This window comes from Meleagris gallopavo, chromosome 2 (assembly GCF_905368555.1).
Source record: "Meleagris gallopavo chromosome 2, MGAL_WU_HG_1.1, whole genome shotgun sequence".
Lineage (NCBI taxonomy): Eukaryota > Metazoa > Chordata > Aves > Galliformes > Phasianidae > Meleagris > Meleagris gallopavo.
In genome coordinates this window covers 35379576-35397878 of record NC_139405.1, presented here as the reverse complement: position 1 = coordinate 35397878, position 18303 = coordinate 35379576, and the positions used below count along the sequence as shown (strand labels likewise).

The following is an 18303-nucleotide window of genomic DNA, read 5'->3' as shown; positions in this document are numbered from 1 at the left end:
AGCGTGCCCTTGCAGCCATGCAGGTTAATCACACATCCAGCTGAATTAGCAAGAGCACAACCAGCAGGCAAAGGATGGGGTTAATTCTTTTGCTTAAGGTCTTGAGAATAATACATCTGGAATCCTAAGACCAGTTTGGGGCCTCGCAGACAATGCAAGATATAAATTCAAAATGGAAAAATCTAGTGAAGGAATATGATCAGCAGGCTAAATGTATGACAGACAAAGAGAGGCTGAGGGAATCAAACTTATTTATCTTTCAAAAGGGGACAGCTAACTGCTGTCTTCTGATGCCAGAAGGGGGCTTGCAAAGCTGGACTTGTTCCAGACGTGCACCGTAAAAGCACGAGAAGCAACAGTCAGAAATGGCAGTAAGGGAAAGTGCTGTTAGCTACAAAGGAAATCTTCTTCGTAATAGAAAGAAATTGCTTAGAGGGGCTGCAGAATCTCTATTCTTTGTGATTTTCAAAACTTGTGTAAACGAGGGCCTGGACAATTTTATTCAACTTAGCACTGCTATGAGCAGGAGGTTGAAATCAAGGACCTCCAGAGGTCCCTCTCAGCCCATGTTTTTGTGATACAGGCTATGATCTTTACAAAGAGCAGGGAATGAAATACAAATAATCCACACTGTGAAATCTTCAGTGAAATGTTCATGGCAGTGTGAAATTGATCACCCTGTCCTCCAATCTCCTCAACAGCAGAATGGAAAGACAAGACTGGTAAGTTGCTTCCTCTGCTCTCTAACAGCCAGTAGTGTGTGTTCTCAACTCATAAAAATAAACTAAGTGTTGACCTAAGGAAAAGTAAATCTCACAGCCTCTTCAGCTAGAAAAGCATAGGTGATATTTAAAATAATTGCATCCTTTCAATATGCACACCCATAAATGCAGGGTACATTAAAGTAGTAAATGTAAAATTTCCCTGGGTTTCATTGTCAATTCATTTTGAAATAGATCTTTACATTTGTTTTGCAAGCAGGGACTAACTGGTTAAATGTAATAAAAAATAACAAATTTAATGCTTCAGATTTATGTAATTTAACATGAAGTATCTCAGTTCCCACTTGGAAAAAAGAGAGTAAAAAAAAAAGACAGAGCAAGTATGTCAAATACACAAATGTAAAGACAATACAGAGGTTGAAAACTGTCTTTTGACCTGTCATGATTTCTGTCATGATTTGTTGCTTTTTTAGGAAAGGAGTCTTCTAAACCTCAGCAGTCACTATTAATATTTCTCACTTCTAAATGAGGGAAACGAAGATAATTAGATAATAAATACTTTGGAGAATATCAGAGTTAAATTTTATCTGTTGTTTTAATATTCCAATTTACTTGTGGAGCTAGCTGGACTGTGCATAGTTGAAATTCAAACAAGAATAAGAGGATGAAAGAAGCATGGCAAAGAAAATAATGCCAGTGGTGCTCAGCTGGAAAAAATAAATGAGGATAGCCAGAGGAATCTCCAGTTTGACCTTGGATATGTGGGAAAGTTTATTTTTCTCAGACAACATCTAGCATCAAAGGAGACATTAAAACCTTTTATTGAGCAAGTTGTCAGTAATGGCTAGGAGTGTTTCTCACAGAGAAAAACACAGGCTATATTCTCCTGCAATGCAGCAATTTTTCATTTCCCAGAGATGCAAGTCATTGGAGTGTGTAGAACCTGTGAAGACTTATAAGGAAGGGCTGAGGTTTTCGTACAATTTTTTTTATATTTTTGCTTTTTCCTCATTTTACTCTACGTTATGCACTTCAGGGTCAATGGGTAAAAAGGCTTTGCTGTGCAGGAGCTCAACTATTAATAACTTTGATGGTACAATGGAAAGTCTTATAGAAACACTCCCAATGTGCCAAGTACAATTGGTCAGCTCTTTTAAAAGAGTTTAGAGAAACAGCCTTTATAAGGTCCTGTCAAAGGATGGTTGCTCTCTTTGATTTTCTTTAAAAGAAAATCAAATAACTGTTTTCCTGATGTTTATTTGATAGCTCACTTTATAACTGTTACATCAATCAGTGTCAAATAACTGACCAAAAAAAAAAAAAAATCCAGTAGCCATAGATTAAAGTCCATGGGGACATTATAGAAATTGCAATAAGTAGATTAGCTTGATTATGACTTTATGTACAGATATTACCAAGTTCTTTCAACTCTCTACAACTCCAGACCAAACTTTTCTAAAATCGTATCACAGTTTTCCTAGTTCTTCTCAAGGACTCTCTTTTCTGTTGTAAGTTAGCTCATCTGGGAAGTACAGTGATGCTTTCTAATTAACACTGATAAATTATATTTAATGTTTAGGAAGAAAATCCCAAGATTTTCTTACAGGATAAATTTTGTAGCAGTTATGTTTCAAATTAATTCCTGGGTGCCTTCCCTGTAATCAGGAAAAAATTATTAAAACCTGCTTGTTCTACTGAAGTATTTTTCACAATTTCTTCAGCCTTTTAATCATTCATCTTATAACACCTGTACTATACTACTAAATACAATCCTTCTGGAACACTAATAGGGTAAATAATTACAGTATTATGAATTCAGTCTGACACTAAAATAAGTGAATACAATTTGGAAGTGGACTTGCATAGAACAGACACAAATTTGGTTATACTCCTTGATTTGAATGCATTTTTAAAACATGATACATTTGACAAGATGCTGGAACTATCTTTGAAAATAGTGATCTACACTCAAGTAATATTATGGAAACAAATTTGTATTACACATCTTAGCTGCTAAAACTTGCCTATATCAGCTGACAATGTACAATCTGTTGGCTTTTAATTTCCTAAATATAGCTTTTCATGCTTTCTTATTCATTTATTGAAATGGCATTTCAGGCCTCAGTATATCCAATGTCAAACCTTACTGGAGTGGTTCCTACAAAGGAAAGGATCGTCCTGCTAATAATTAATAAAAGCTTTGTTAGGATTAACTGTTCTCTCCTGTTGAAGATTTTAATAGAGAACTACACAGGAAGCACAGAGTGAATTTAAATGCTCAATATATGTCCTCTTTAGTTAATTTCATTTTGAGTTATTACATAAAAGAGATATACAGTTACAAATTTATTTATTAAAGTGAAATGAATGAGCAATAATCCTCATTGTGTCATCCACTGGAAATACACTGATGCAGAAATAATGAATTCTTGATAAACTGCAAATACAGGCATAAGCATAAGTTAAACCTACTATAGACAAGTCTCTTATAAAGGACAACTTGCGATTTGTACCAGTTAGTAAAATCAATACATGCTTTAGTAAAGGATTTATTTGAAGATAACTGATACTATTAAAATGGCAGAAGATCCCCTGTTGTTCTGCAGTTTAAAATTAATCGAAGCATGAATAGGATTGCAATCAATGGATTAAAATTTAACTAAAAGTTGACAAGTTCTCTTGTTTAGACAAGAAAAATGAGGTTCAAAGAGCATCAGATACAGAAGAAATGATCAATTAGTTTGATCAAGCTTTAAGTAACACGTGCAGTACAATAAAACTAATTGTTTTAAAAAGTAAGAGATGGGAAGTCACACTCAACCACTAACAGCAAAGTTAGTGTTGCTTAAAACTTCAGCATCTTTTCCAGTATCTTTAAAAAAAAAAAAAAAAAAAAAAAAAAAGGATCTAATATCAGGCACAAAATAAATTCCAGTGCCTTTGCAAATAAAGGGTTTTCTTGGGACAGGAGAAGAAGAGATACATAGAGATTTTCAAGAAATTTAATATAATAAGCTTAGCCATAAATTTAATCCATATGTGAGCATCTTGAATCGTGACATTGATGCTCACATTCTCATTTCCTTGCTTGTTTAAGATTTAGTACAAAACTGGGTTTTCACTTTAAGAGAATAGGATTTCATCATATCACTTTTGAAAATATTTCTTATAGTGATTTCTTTGTCACAGAAAAGACATAATATATAAAATTCATACAAAAGGGATGTTGAAATGTAATTTTTAAAGACTTAAGTCACTTAAAAGTAAACTAGAAACAGTGCTAAAGAGTTTATGACTCGACAGAACTGATATGCTTAATTCTTTCTGAAAGCTAATCCAATTTCTGACTATTCTTAATTTACAACAGGTTGTTTTAGGTTTGTAGTGACTAGTTTTCAGAACCAGATATTACTGTACATAAATTACATAAAGTGCATAGATTCAAAATTTGTTTAAGTAGTATGAATATTAATTAAGAATGTGTTAATATGATCTTTGTGAAAATTACAGTATTTGCAATACTAATGCATAAGGAAATCTGTTAAATCTATGTTTTGTACTGTACTTAATATTTCAGCTTATTATCCCAGTTGCTACCAGAACTGAGTCTTACTAAAAACCAGGTCATCTCATTTTTCTGCATCTTCCCATTACCTCATCAGTTTTATTTCACAATTCCAAAAATAACACACTGTACAATGCATTTATTTTATTACCAGAAGTGTGATTATTTGAGGCTGCCAACAGCTGTGTTGGCCACATTCCCTGACTGTTGGATGGGTAACTCCCTTGTAAAAGTACATGGTGAAACAGGTGCAAAAGAAGACATGATACATCACCAGATAAGTTGGATGGCATAATTTATGTCTGTTTCCTATAGATGTTTACAAGGAAAAGCAGAGAGAAGTGTTCTGTTGCTGAACAAGTAACTGACCCAGAAAAGTTCAAGGTCTGTAGCACATGAAGTGTGAAAAAAAGGACTGTTCCACCTTGGCCAAGTTAAATGGAGTCCTTTGCCAAGTCTTTGAGGCTGATCTTGAAGAACGGGATGGAAAAGTCATTAAAAGCAAAATAAATGAAAAAAAAGAAAAGAAAGCCCAGAACAAATAACCACAGTTATCCACCGCATGACCCTGAACACCTGGTAGTATTACCTTCTGGCTCAGATACTGAGGATCATGTTCAGACCACATAAATTACAATTTTAAAATATAAATAGGTAAAATGAAATCAATGGAAACAGAATGCAGTAAACAATGTAATAGGCAGAAAAGATGAGGGTGTGGAATGTGTGACAAGGCCTTAAAGAAATGACAAGGTTACTTTTTCCTTACTTTGCTACCAGGCAACAAAGTCATGAAACCCCTAAATCTTGAAATCAGAAGTATTTACAAATGTTGTATCATCAGTGTATTGGTCTTATAGTCACTTTTGATCTTAACAGAATCTGCCTAGATTCAGGAAAGCTATGAGTTCTTTTATAAAGGCTTCAATCCAGACATTTAACATTACTTTTCAAAGAAGAACAACTTAATTTCTTTTCACCTTAGAGGAACTGTCTTCCCTGCTTTAGCTGTTTTGTTACTGCTTTTTGACTGAAACTCTAATTCTCCTAATCAATTTTCATTCAATCAGTTCCATAGTCTGCTATTTATAGAAGTTTCAAAATTAGGGAAATGCTCTTTCAGGGAAGATGTAAAGAAAAGGAAAGCTCTTAAGATATATTTACTCTGCCATTACACAAAGGGGAGGGAAAAAAAAAAAAAAAAAAAAAAAAGTGTTGTTAGGTTTAGCCCAAGTGCCAATGATTTCCTCTCCATTCTTCTATTTATATCTCTCAAAGTCAGCAATCTAGGCTCCTGACTATAAGTCAATCTTTTATCTTTGATATTTCCTAGGTCTGTCTACAGCCAGGTTAAAAATCTCAGAAAGACTAGGTAGATTTATCCACAGTTCAGTCAAAGCTCTTAATCAGATTCAATTTCCTCTATCTCTGATGCCTTTAAATCTCTCCTTATTGTCTGCCCATACCTTAACTCAAACCTTCAACTACTTCTCTTCCAAACATGGAAACAGCATCTCATTTCCAGATTCAAATCCCTTAAATCCATTTCTGCAGCTAAGATAAGTGCTGTCTGCTTTTAAACTTCTTATGTGCATAGAAACATTCCATGTCTCTCCTATTGGCAGCTTCCATCAGGTGGCAGAACATCAGGTGGCAGATTGTTTTTCTGCCCTCCTTTGTTGTTTAATGCCAGTGACTAGACAATAATGTTCTTGTATCTAATGCCTGCAGACTGAATCTTTCACTTCAAATGATTTTCCCTACTTGATGTTTTAAATCCTACCTAAAAATCCATTTCTTCTACTGCTCTTCCAATACCACTCTACACAAGTGCAAGTTGACTCTGTTGAAGTTCATTATTTTTTCTTTGAAACTTTTTCACGCCATCCACCTCTTCTAAAGGTTTCATCAACCTGACCTTACTTCCTCAAAACAATTACTTGGAACATAGCACCAGCTGTTGTTACATTTTAAGTCATCTAACAACTAGGAATAAAAATGACTAAGCTTTAGTTCCGTATTTATTAAAATGTCAGTGGAAGATACAGTCCATGTTCTATTTCACTGACAATTATATCAAAAATATATATGTAGCTTAAAAACAGATATAATTCTGTAGTAATGCAAAACAGTGTGATTATTCACTTCTCAAAGATCAATCAGAATTGTTGTGGCATTCAGTGTTTTCTCTCTAGTTTTCACTCTCTGAAGCAGTAGGACTTTTTTTTTTTTAATTTCAGATGGACTTTGAAAGAGAAATCTGACAAATCTTGTCAAGACTGTACAGCTTTCACATATCATAGCTAACAATAGCTAACCCTTATGCACATTAAAAAAAAATTGAAACTATGACCAGTGAAATTGGAAGGCTTAGCAAGCAAATAATTAGATTAAAATATATTCTGATTTATTTAAAAGCAGTTTTAGATATGATGAAAATTTGGTGGTGTGACTCATACCTTGCAAAAGATTTGAGACTGTAATAGCCAAAAAAAAGTTACTTTCTGATTCAAGAAATTAGACACAACAAATCTATTTCCTGAAAACCCTAAACTGTGTGTAAACTTAAAAGCAGTCTTAAATAGCAGAATGATAGAAACTGTTGATATTGCAAATAGGAAGGCGGGCCCCAAATCATGCTTTACAATCCTTTTACTTGTTTCCAAACTACCTGAACACCCTGCAGAGACTAATGTTCATTATCAGTCCTGCTCCCAGGCAGCACAACTCCACCAGCACTCACCACTGGCCGGTGCACATCCCAAAACGCTCGCTCCTGGCTGTCAAGAATTTTCCTTTCTATCTTGTCTCTCTTCTTGTCAACTCTGTCATTATTATGAGATATTTGAAAGAAAAACGTGTTAGTGATTTGAAACACAAGAGGCTTCCAATATCTTATTTATCCCCTATTCCCTTTAAAAGCACACACACATACACAAAACTCATCTTCAAAGGAACTTACTTTGCTTGTGCTTCAGCTTGCATAAAAATAAACTCCCACTTCCGAGCAAATGCGCGCTGTAGCCTGGCCAAGCTCTCCTGAAAACAGATCACAGTTTTGACAAGTTAGGTAGCAATTTACTGTTTAATAGTTTTTGCCTTACCTTTTCCTCCTCCCATGCCTCCCCCCAAAAAAGACGTAATGCAAGCCATAGTGTGTACCAGTGTAAAAGTACCTTATGATTTAAAGTGTTTGCACAAATCCAAGGAGGATAGAACACAGCATCAATCTACTTTTTAATGTCCTCACTATTCTTGCTTTGAAAATTTGATGATAAGGGTGGAGGAAACCCTCTAACAGAACAGGAGATTTTTGAAAGATTTCCATGTGCTGGGTGTTGGACTGGGTAATCCTGTAATAATGCAAAACCACATTCTTGTTTTATATCTACTCATGAAAGGTAACAGAAGAAATTTCCATATTGAATGATCTACATGACAAATTCCATCAGTTGCCTGTATGAGTGACCTGTGTTTGATAATGTTGGCTACATTCAAATGTATTTAAAATACAATAATGAGAAAGTAGGAATATTTTTGTAATGTGGGAGTCTTTCAAGCTATCCACAGCTATTCTCATTTCAAAAGAAATGCAGACTAAAGTTATTTAATACTGCATGAGGAATGTATATATACTATATTCTACTACTAATAACAGGAAGAAGATTTTCCAATCCTTGAGAAAATTATTTTGGTGGCACTGGAACAGTTTCATGGTCTGTGACAGAGCTTTTCTATCTCTCTCAAGCTTAAGAGGCAGCAGCACGCAGTATGATAACATGGAGAAGAATGAGGTACTTACATTCATCAAGAAAGATCCCAGTTGCCACTGCACATTTTTTTTATTGACATTAAGTGAAAAAACATCTTTAAACTTCCTAACAAAAGGTGTTGTGTTAATTGTATTTCTATGCATTGCAAACATCTCTCAACTAAATTCTTACCAAAAATAAAGATTACAGAGACTGGAAATCTTGCAAATACCAATAAAGGCTCTTATGAATAGCATACTGGAGGTAAATATTCTAAGGTATGCAAATATAAAATCATACATATCACAGCGCAGTACACTGAAAATCAAGTTTGTGCCAGAAGATGCAATGAAGTCTGTCAGCATGATGCTGAGGCTGGAGTATTTGGCATGTTGAGAGGTCTGGCTGACTATCCTGCTATCATGTCATAGTAACACAGCTGGACAGCTTTCAGAGCGGAGACAGGACTATGCATGAATTTTATGTTGACACTTTCATGAAAAATTCAGGAACTTTTGGAGGAATAGGGATGGAATCCAACCCATCTCCTTGGTCAGTGCCGTCCTCATCACCTAATCAAACTCCTTCCTCCTACTGCTCTTCCTGGCCTCAATTACCTTGCTTTCTTGCCTGGGGCAGAGCACGACATTCAGAGTGGGAAGTGCTTCTACTCTAACAGTCTTTGCCTATAGTATAACTGATGAGATGTAAGCTCAAGTGCCTGCAACACTTTTAAGAATGAGATTCATATCTCTATAGCTACTAAATGCTTCTCAAAACATTGCCAGAGACTTTTCATTCAAGCCTTTACACTATGTAGAGTACAATTGCTTTCAAACACGAGGTGTATGTGGGATTTGCAAGCAGCTGTTTCTGATCCTTGCATGATGATCCTGTATTAGAGACAAGCCAAAAGTGTCAACTCTTGCCCAGCCAGCCTTTGCTACTGTCTCTCAAACAGCTTTTATGACTCCTGAGCAATGTCAAACCCACATGCTGGCAAAAGTTGTATAACTACAGAATGCCCACAGTTCTCATGCTTATCATTATTTTACATGCTAATTAAGATCAGCAAAGAAATTTACTTTTCCTCAGGTACTTACAGCTTCATAGTCTGCTAGCTCTAGCCTTGCTTTATTTTGCATTGTCCGCTTGCAGAGGTAAACCGCTGAAACAGAATAAAAATCATACAGGATTTGCGACTATCTCACAAACACAGCAGACCAGAAATCTAGAGCCTTCATCTATATTTTACTGCTTGCTCTCTTTTTCGTTTTGAATTCTTCTTCTGTTCTGAAAAGCTTTAAATGGAGGATCAATACTACAAGTAATTTAACTGAAATTACAGGTCAGATACAAAGGTTCATTAAATAATTATAAAATCTGCTTTATGTAATAGATATCATATACAAAATGCACGAGATACTTGCAGTGAATTTATTTCATGGCAAATTAAAGACAAAATGGCAAAAACATCTTTAACTGTGTGTGCATTCCTCAGGAAAAATAAAAATTGTGTACCTAAAATTTTAATTAAAAATTGATTTAAAAAAAAATCAAGTATCATACAGGACAGTCTGCAATGACTTCCATTTAAAACAAGATTAGATCACAAAAATGAAAAAGGAGTAGCACTAGATATAAAATCTTTCATTCTTTTTTGAAACCAAAATCGTTCATCAGATCTGTTCTGCCTCCACTTCGTGCTGACTGAACAGAATAGTAAAATGGAAGTAAATACTGAAAGCATGAAAATGAAAGTTAAGGTTATACAGACAGCACAGTTGTTTCTATTTGAATAAAAGCTTGATTCTTACTTCTTTAGTCTCTATATTCTTTACAAATGAAGCATATTTCCAACAGATTTATTTACTTCCCAGCACCTCAAAACATTACACAGGATGCCCCAACAGAAAGATAAGGAGGGCAATACAATTCCTTCTGCTAAAGCCTGGCAGTGGTGTCTACCCACATCACTACTTCCGAGCACATTCTTACGTGTAAGATGGGAGAATCTTTTGATCAGCGCAGGTAAGAGAACCTTAACATAACAGTGGTCTCTGTGATCAGCAAAATGAGCCAATGGTTCGCCTAGGAATGAGCAATTACTCCTACCTCCCAACTACTAGCTTCCTCACTATAGGTCACAAAGAGAAATAACTACCTATAGGAAAATCACTCTTGCAATCTCTAGGAAGAAGGAACTGTTTGTTTTGTATTTAGCTTTGATTTTTAAAGTAATCAAACCAATTACGTATATTATACAACTCTGAAGGAAATATATTTATGTCAAACAAATCACTTGCAAATGCATGGAAACCCCCACTGATGGATGTTATTTTGGTGCAATTGATGACAAGCACTTCTCATAACTCCAGCAGCAGCTACAAGTGTTACTTGACATAAGATGAAGTTATTTGATACAGTTTTGTGTCTATTTTTTTCCTCATTTAGTATACATTACCTAGCCTATTTTCTTTCACACTTTTTCAATTCCTTTAAGAAGCAATGTCCACTTCCTCTGTTTGTTATACTCCCACATCCCCTTTGGTTCCAGTGCAGTGTCTTTGTCTTTAATATGTATGGATACAAATACACTAATCTCAGATCCAGTACAGCAAGCAAAGAATTTTTATAGCCTCTGTTTCCATACATTTTAATAGTACTATACAATTACACTAGTACATTGGCACACATACTGAAATGTCACAAAAAGATTAGATGAATTCTGAACCCTTTGTAGCTAGGATGTATTCACAGCTCTAGGAAAATAGTAAGTACAGAGACGGTCTTTAATATTTAACTCCTCTGATAGTGAAACATTTTCCCCCCTTTTCCTTCAAAATAAGTTATTTTTCTGAACATGAAAAAACATTCTTAAAATCCTTGAAAATATCATCAATAAAATTTATACATACAGTATATATTTAATAGAAATGTGTAGACAGTTCTAAGAATTCCAGAAGTCGTCCATTCCAACCATTTTAACAGAAACAAAACAAACTCTCTACTCTCTGCTCTCTGCACTTGCTTATCCTCTTCTAAGTCATATTTTCATGTTCCCCATTATAGGCACCTTTAGTTAGCTTAGCACTTCCTTGAATCCCATTATAGATAAATTTTGGGATTGGCATCTCCTGCTACTTTCAACAAAAGTCACTGCTGTAGAGGCAGCCAACTGTCCACCTTTCTGCCAGAGGAGGCTTCAAAAGAAGAGGCATCTTCAGATCACAGAGTACTCAGAGATGGCAAGACAACCACTAGGTCGCCAAGAGCAGATGTGGACAGAAGAATTAGCTTTCTGGACTCTTAATATAATATTGTGTCTGAGAAAATCTTTGTCTTCACTAGGTGAGCATACCACAGTATATTTCCTGCAGTTCTCTTAATGAACCTTTTTGCTTCAATTCCTTGGCAGAGAGTTCTTATAAGAACACTTTTTTCTCATCATGTACATAGTTAGCTAAGTCATGTTCATCCCCTAGACATGTTTCTCCAGAAAAAGAATTCCTCTAGTAGCTAGATCATCTCCCTTTCAGGAATATAAAGAACAAAACAGTCCTCAAGAACATTCCTTCTCCTTGACTCAATATACCATCATTGTGGTGTGCTAACAATTACATCCTTATAAAAGTGCATGTTTGAGGATCTTTTTAAGAGCTACTGTAGTCAAAAGAGAAGCGGGCAGCAGCTGAGGAATTTGAGTTCACTAGTTCACAATACAATACAAAATCTCGGCTTGTCCATAACAAAATTCACTAATCTATTGGAATGCAGAAAGAATGCGAAAATCTCTCATGTGAAAATCTCAGCATGCTGCTGTCTTTTTCTGGTACCACTCCTTTTCTGCACCAAAAAATGTAGCTTCACACTGAGCAGTGTGTCTCCCGTCCTCTACCAAAAGACAGTCATGATCCCTTGGCATTTCAGAGTAGTATGACAGTATCTGTTTTTCTAAGTTCATCATTTGAAGGAGATTCTGGTGTTTTTACAGCTTCATTTGGAACTACAATCTGCAGTAAGGTTCTCAAACTACAAGTTGCTCTATTTTCACATATGCTTTTCCAGCACAAAAAGATGATGCAGTTAATGACAACATACCCAGTGTTGTGTTTCCCATTCTTTTCCCGAAAACATGAACATCTGCATTTGTAGAATGGAAATTACAATAATAGAGAAGACATTTCCAGCTCATCAGTGTTCATTTATGATCTGCTAATGGGAGATTTTTGGAACTGCATCTTACATTGACTTACCAGACTGCATCATTATCAGATGGTCCTTGGTAACTGTAGTGTATTGGCAGTTTGACAGAATCTGTAAAATTCTGCAGATTGCTTTTATGCCTGAAGGAAGCAAGATGTCAAAATATTCTTTTTGTTCTTACATATCTTCTTGTAATCCTACTGCTCCACATTAGAACTGGAGGCATTTCCCAGCCAGGAATGCTTATGCTTAAATAAAAGCAAGTATGCTGAGAGAATGAAGAAAGTTTGAAAGACTTCAAAGAAAGGGGATTGTATCTGAATTCAGCCAAAATTTTTTGAAGATGAGTACTATCAGCTGACTGTCAAAAAACAAAAAGATAGGGCTGCAACTGTTCTTTCAGTTTATTCTGAAGCAGAATCTGTTTTTGAGCCTGCACTACTCTAAACCTGCACAGGGGGAGATCCATTAATTTGTAGCATACGCGATAAATAAAAAAGACCTTTACTGAAAGTGACTCCAAAGGACCCTGTTCTCGACCCTCAGTTCACCATGGAGCTGTAAGTGTTCTAAAGAACCCATCCCAGGACCTCTTCTGACCCATAGCTGTGTTCAGGCACAGCTACATTCCATGGCCCCTGCTTGATTGGTACAAGGTATGCCTGTAACCAGCCCTATATACTACCAATGCTGCCCTGAGTTCCTGGCTTAAGCCAGGACTTTCGTGGTCACTCAATACTTTGTTGGTGAGGGATTAGCCCCTGTCTGCACTGTTGCCACCCTCAAACCTCATATATCTTCTATTGCGGAGCTGCCTGTGCTTGCTGTTTCCTCACAGGGTGTTGAAAAATGCTTAACATATGGATGAGTGATACACTGGGAACAGGGTCTGATTAATATTCTCAATTTACTAAATATGAACTGCCACGTACAATCTTATTTTGGTGCCAGTGTATTCTGATGGATTTTGCAATCAACAGAATTGCCTCCACTAAAGTGAACTATGTATTAAACGCTATATGCTTTACAAGTTACTGATTAGCACAAGAAAACAGATTTTCCAGCAATTTAAAAAGCAGTGTGAATATGTAACATTTCATACTGGAAGATGGCCAAAGATATACAAGAGCTGCCCTAAAGTAATGCCTCCTATTTTATTTTGTTGACCCAGAACATCAGATGTGGATGTTGGTGGTATGGCTGTAGAAGTAGAGCCAACCCGCCAATATTTAATTACATTTTGTTGCCATGTGATAGATGGCAGCAGAGGGACACTCTGACAAGTGGCATCTCACATGGAAGTGTATATGAAGCAAAGGTGTGGGATTGAATTCCACCATTTGGGGAAAAAAAAATGGCACCTACTGACATTCACTGATGCTTGCTGAACGTTTCTGGACACCAAACAGTGAGTGAGAGCACAGTGAGGCAGTGGGTGGTGTGTTTCAGCAGCAGCAGCGCTGTGAAAAACAAGCTACATTCTGGAGGGCTGCACAGATTTTTACAAGCACAGCATGTAGGCTGTTGTTTATTGATGGAGAAAATGTATAGCTAATGGTGGCGATTATAAACAAAAATAATATTTTATAGCTGACATTTTGCTTTATCCAATAATATTTTTGTGTTCCATGTATGTGCTGTAGTTTCCATGGAAATAAATAGGAAGCATTACTTTTGGAGTGACCTACATTATATAAATGGTATTTGAACCACAAACTGGAATTAAAAAACAGTGTTATCTGTGAAGCAAGACTACTTGCTCTTGAAAACTCTGTTCAGACATTCACAAAACCCAGACAATTAGAGAGTTGAAAGTGAAAACCAGAAACTGGAGAGGGTGCATAGACTTTTCTCCCCTCCAAATTTTTTAATTGTTACATACAAAATAACATATTTTCATGGTTAATTACCTCTGTTTCCTGCTCAACTGCACTTGAAAATGCACACAAACTTCTATAGGTCACAGTGATAATTTTATTCTAGAATCAAGAAGCTGGACTGCCTATCGTATTAAATAAACATACTGACAGAAACAAAACAAACACCTCAAAACACAGAGCTTCCAACTGGAAGTTAAAGCTGGGAATTTAAGGTTGTTTCTAAAAGGGATCTAAATCTACACAGAGCAGAGAAAAAAAGCTTCAGCTGAATTCTATGGAAGTATATCCACACCTCTGAAGACCACAGATAATGCCACCTACACATCCACCACCACGTACACAAACTTAAAACCCCTTACGTAACTGTCCCAGTGCCAACAGTGTTACAGCTTGATTCACCCCTAGGTGGTGGGTGTAACATTCTGTGAACTTCATTTTCTTCACTGAAGCCAGATTAAATTTATAGCCTCTCTGAATCAAAACTCTCATTTCAGAGTCAGCGCCTAGTCATGTCTAGTCAGTATTTAAAGTGCAAAGAAAACAGAAAGTAATGTAAGCTCCAAGGGTTTCAAAGTGCCCTGTGGGCAAACAGAAGTTCTCCGTATGTGAGTATCTGCGTCAGATGGAGAATTACAGGACAATAAACACAGAGCATAAATACAGAACAGAGATAATGAAACCAACTCTTTTTTAACATCAGTATTTATAGGGTTATTTATGCCATTTTAAGATCTGCTCTAAAAAAATAATTTTTGGTATTTGCGGCTGCTGTTGAGTTTCTCTTAATTATAGGAAAAAAAGATAATTTTCTTTTAGGTGGACAAATGGGTCAGCCTCATTTATCAGTAAACGTACTGCACCCTTCAGTAAATGCTAGTGACATTAAGCAAGACTGTGACAGTTTATGTGTGCTAAATCTCCAAATGGTCCAAAACAAAATTTCTGTAATAGTCCTACCATTCACTAGCTTTTACTCTGTGGTCACAACATTTCTATAACATTTAAGGAATTTGGTATGATTATAAATTTAGAAAAGTAGAGCCAATTAATTACAAATTTCTTAAATAAATCAAGGACAAGAAAGAAACCCAATTTAAAAATACCAGGGAGTTCAAGAACTAGGGAGAGTTCAAGAAAAAGCAAATCTATCTTTTTATACACAAAATTCTCCAGATTATGTTGCCAGGTAAAATTGTGCAAAGTGACAAATAATAGTACAGAATAAAGGCCACCCAAGTCACCTAAATTCCTTTGAATTTGCTATGCAAAACTCAGCTGCAGAGATGGCAATTACTTAGTGCCCACCTGGCAGAATGCTGACAGTGTTAAAGCTAAAAAGGACATTTGTAGTCACAGCCTGAAAGCTCTAACTTTGATATTAATAACAAAACATTAAAAAAAAAAAAAAACATATTTAATGTGGTAAACATGGTGATTTGAAAGCAATTCTGAAAATTATGTTATGTTTATAAATCTCAGAATCTCTATTTTTAGGGGACCTAGATGCAGATTATCAATGCTTTTAAAGTAGCACTGTTAAAGTAATGCTGCCTACTTTAGTATGAATAGAAACGCCCTGACCAAACACACATCACATGTTACATGTATTACAGAGATAAATTACATATTCATGAAGAAAAAAAAAAAACAAAAAACAGAAAACAGGCAAGTGAAAAACGCTGAAGTGGTGAGGGGATTGGAGAGCATTTTCAAGAAATGCCTCCTGCTTACAGAGCCCTAACTGTAGTGGCCTGTCAGTGTCCGAATTGCAAGGTTCAGAACAAAATTCAGGACATGCTTGTTAAGGGAAACTTTCTTTTCATCACTTATATGACAGAAATAGTTCCTAATGAGTGAAATTTGTAGCTCTGAAGTATAATATAACTGGAAAAATCCAGAGTGGAAAAGTAGTTTACTTAGACCATCTTTCTGCTAGTGCAGTTCTCCTTAAAGCACATTTCATGAGGTTCTACTCAGATTAAATTTTATGCATAGCAAATACCTGATCCAGCCATATTTTCTCGAGGGACAATGCTGCTCATTAGATTTTAGCTCTCACCTAGCCCCATCACCAAGATCCTAGTCAACGAATTCTGTGTATCTAGTTTCTCAGTGAAGAGCCACTCACATAAGGAGTGACAACCAAGTAGTACAACAATTTGGTAAATTACTTGAGATGAGTGGAAGGCACTGTTTCTCACTGCACCTGGAAATCCAGGAAATTTTGAGATATCCTGAGGCAGATCCTTACAATAGAGATTTCTATTAAAGACCCAAGAGGATTGTTTACAGGAGTCATTGCTGACATACTCTTGCTGACATGAGCTGCTGAAAAAATGGTATGGAGCATCAAGATTCAGGATTATCGAATTGTAGAGCTGTGCACAAGCTATTTACACTATATTGATAATTTTTTCCTCATTCTCATGGCATAAATTTTAACAAAGATATTTTTATTCATATCTGACAATTTATACATAAGAAAAATGCTACTTTGCCACCAGCTTGCCCCAAGCTACTGACTCATATTTATGGATTCATTTCCAGAGATGCTGAGCACATGCAGTTTTCCAGCAGAGTTCAAGCAAGCAATACAGCTTAATATTTCTCAAATCGACATTGCTTACTGCTAAGCTGTTGCCAAGGGAATCCCTCCTGAGCATACGGGCAAAGAAAGGACATAATGCCTCTTCTGTACAGTCCTCCTTCTTGTCAGTTATTCCATGCAAAACAATGCAGAAAGATGTATAAGAAAAAAAATTCCTAAGAAAATCATTATTTCAGATAGAGATTTGAAGCTAGTTATATGTAAAGTAAGTAGGCAACAAATGCTAGAGAGAAAATTATGTGAAAAATTTCAAGATGTGAAAAAAATGATGCATGATAGCAATTATTTTTTGAATGCTATGTACTTGTGTATGTGTGGCTGCAAGCTTGGCAGAGGACAGGCAGATGAGCCAGTTGCCATGGCTCATGTTCAGAAAGGAGCAGCAGATGCTGAACAGAGAGAGGTCTTTTTCAGTTCTTCCTGGTAAGAAAGTTTCTTTTAGGAAGGAAGCTTTGTATGGTCTGACTTGTTATATGAATTATCAAGAAAATTTAAACAGGACAGAATCTTGATTTTACAGAAATTCTGGAGAACAATATCTATGAGACAAAAGCTTTCACATAACAAAAAATGATTTCTGTATTTTACTGTAACTCAGCTGGTAGGACCATCATGAATATTTATGGAATTGCCACAGAAGTTTACATGCAGCACTTGTTTTTATCTAAATAGATAGCATATCTATTTTAAAGGGAGTAATTAATTAAGGCATTTTATTGTGTGTTCTCATTTCCTAGAATGCTGCATTTATAGAACGGCTTTACCTGGAAGGCTAATAAACATAAGTACATTTTCAAGATTTGTTATTCTTCATAACAGAAATCACTTTGAATATATAGAAAATAGCCTTATTTAATGCAGTTTATAAAACAGATGGTCATATGCTCTTAAACTCATGTTGCAGTATCAGTTCTCCATAACCTACCAAAACTGCAAAACTCCTCCATTTCTAACTCACCTGGGGAAAATGCACACACAACAATGACAAGGCTGAAACAGATCCTCTTGCAACTGTGTAGATACAATTGATTATTGTCTTCTAGCATTAGTTCAAACTTCTTTTACATCATAAGTGACTGTGGCACTTACAAAATTTTCTGACTCTCTTTGAACATCTTTTTTTAATATACAATCAAGTGTAAGTGAACGACTTTATGTGTCAGATACCTTTGACACTAAACTTCAGCAAAAGTACATTAGAGAGAAAATGATTAAAAGTTACTAATTGTCCTTTGTATCTTATATGTCTGAAATCCTTATATGACTCTTGTATTGCTACAAATATTTTCCTGGGTTTTCTTAGACTTTGGCTTGAGATTCTCAAATATAAAAATCAGTTTGCGTTTGCTTGCGAGTAGATTTTTCCCCAAGACCCTTCTATTTCTTATGTATCTCATTCAGTGAACTGAATCCCTCAAATGTGCAACAGCTGTGAGTCACTACACCTCCAAGAGAATCAAACTAATTCCATGAGGCCAAATGTGTAAAGAATAATAATTTCATACATGACCAGTCTTCACCAGTTCAAAAATGAAACATACTTAAGTTTCCATCTTTAATTATATCTTAA

General features: G+C 35.7%; 1 protein-coding gene across 1 annotated transcript in view; it reads right to left on the bottom strand.

The window, feature by feature from the left end:
• The window catches only part of RGS7 (regulator of G protein signaling 7), a 227026-nt gene that overhangs the window by 45794 nt on the left and 162929 nt on the right, over nucleotides 1-18303 (bottom strand). The window contains exons 6-8 of the mRNA XM_085219651.1: nucleotides 9143-9207; nucleotides 7250-7326; nucleotides 7031-7112 (exon numbers count right to left, since the gene is read on the bottom strand). Coding sequence (XP_085075777.1) covers nucleotides 7031-7112; nucleotides 7250-7326; nucleotides 9143-9207 — 224 coding nt within the window. The remainder of the gene's footprint in view (nucleotides 1-7030; nucleotides 7113-7249; nucleotides 7327-9142; nucleotides 9208-18303) is intronic.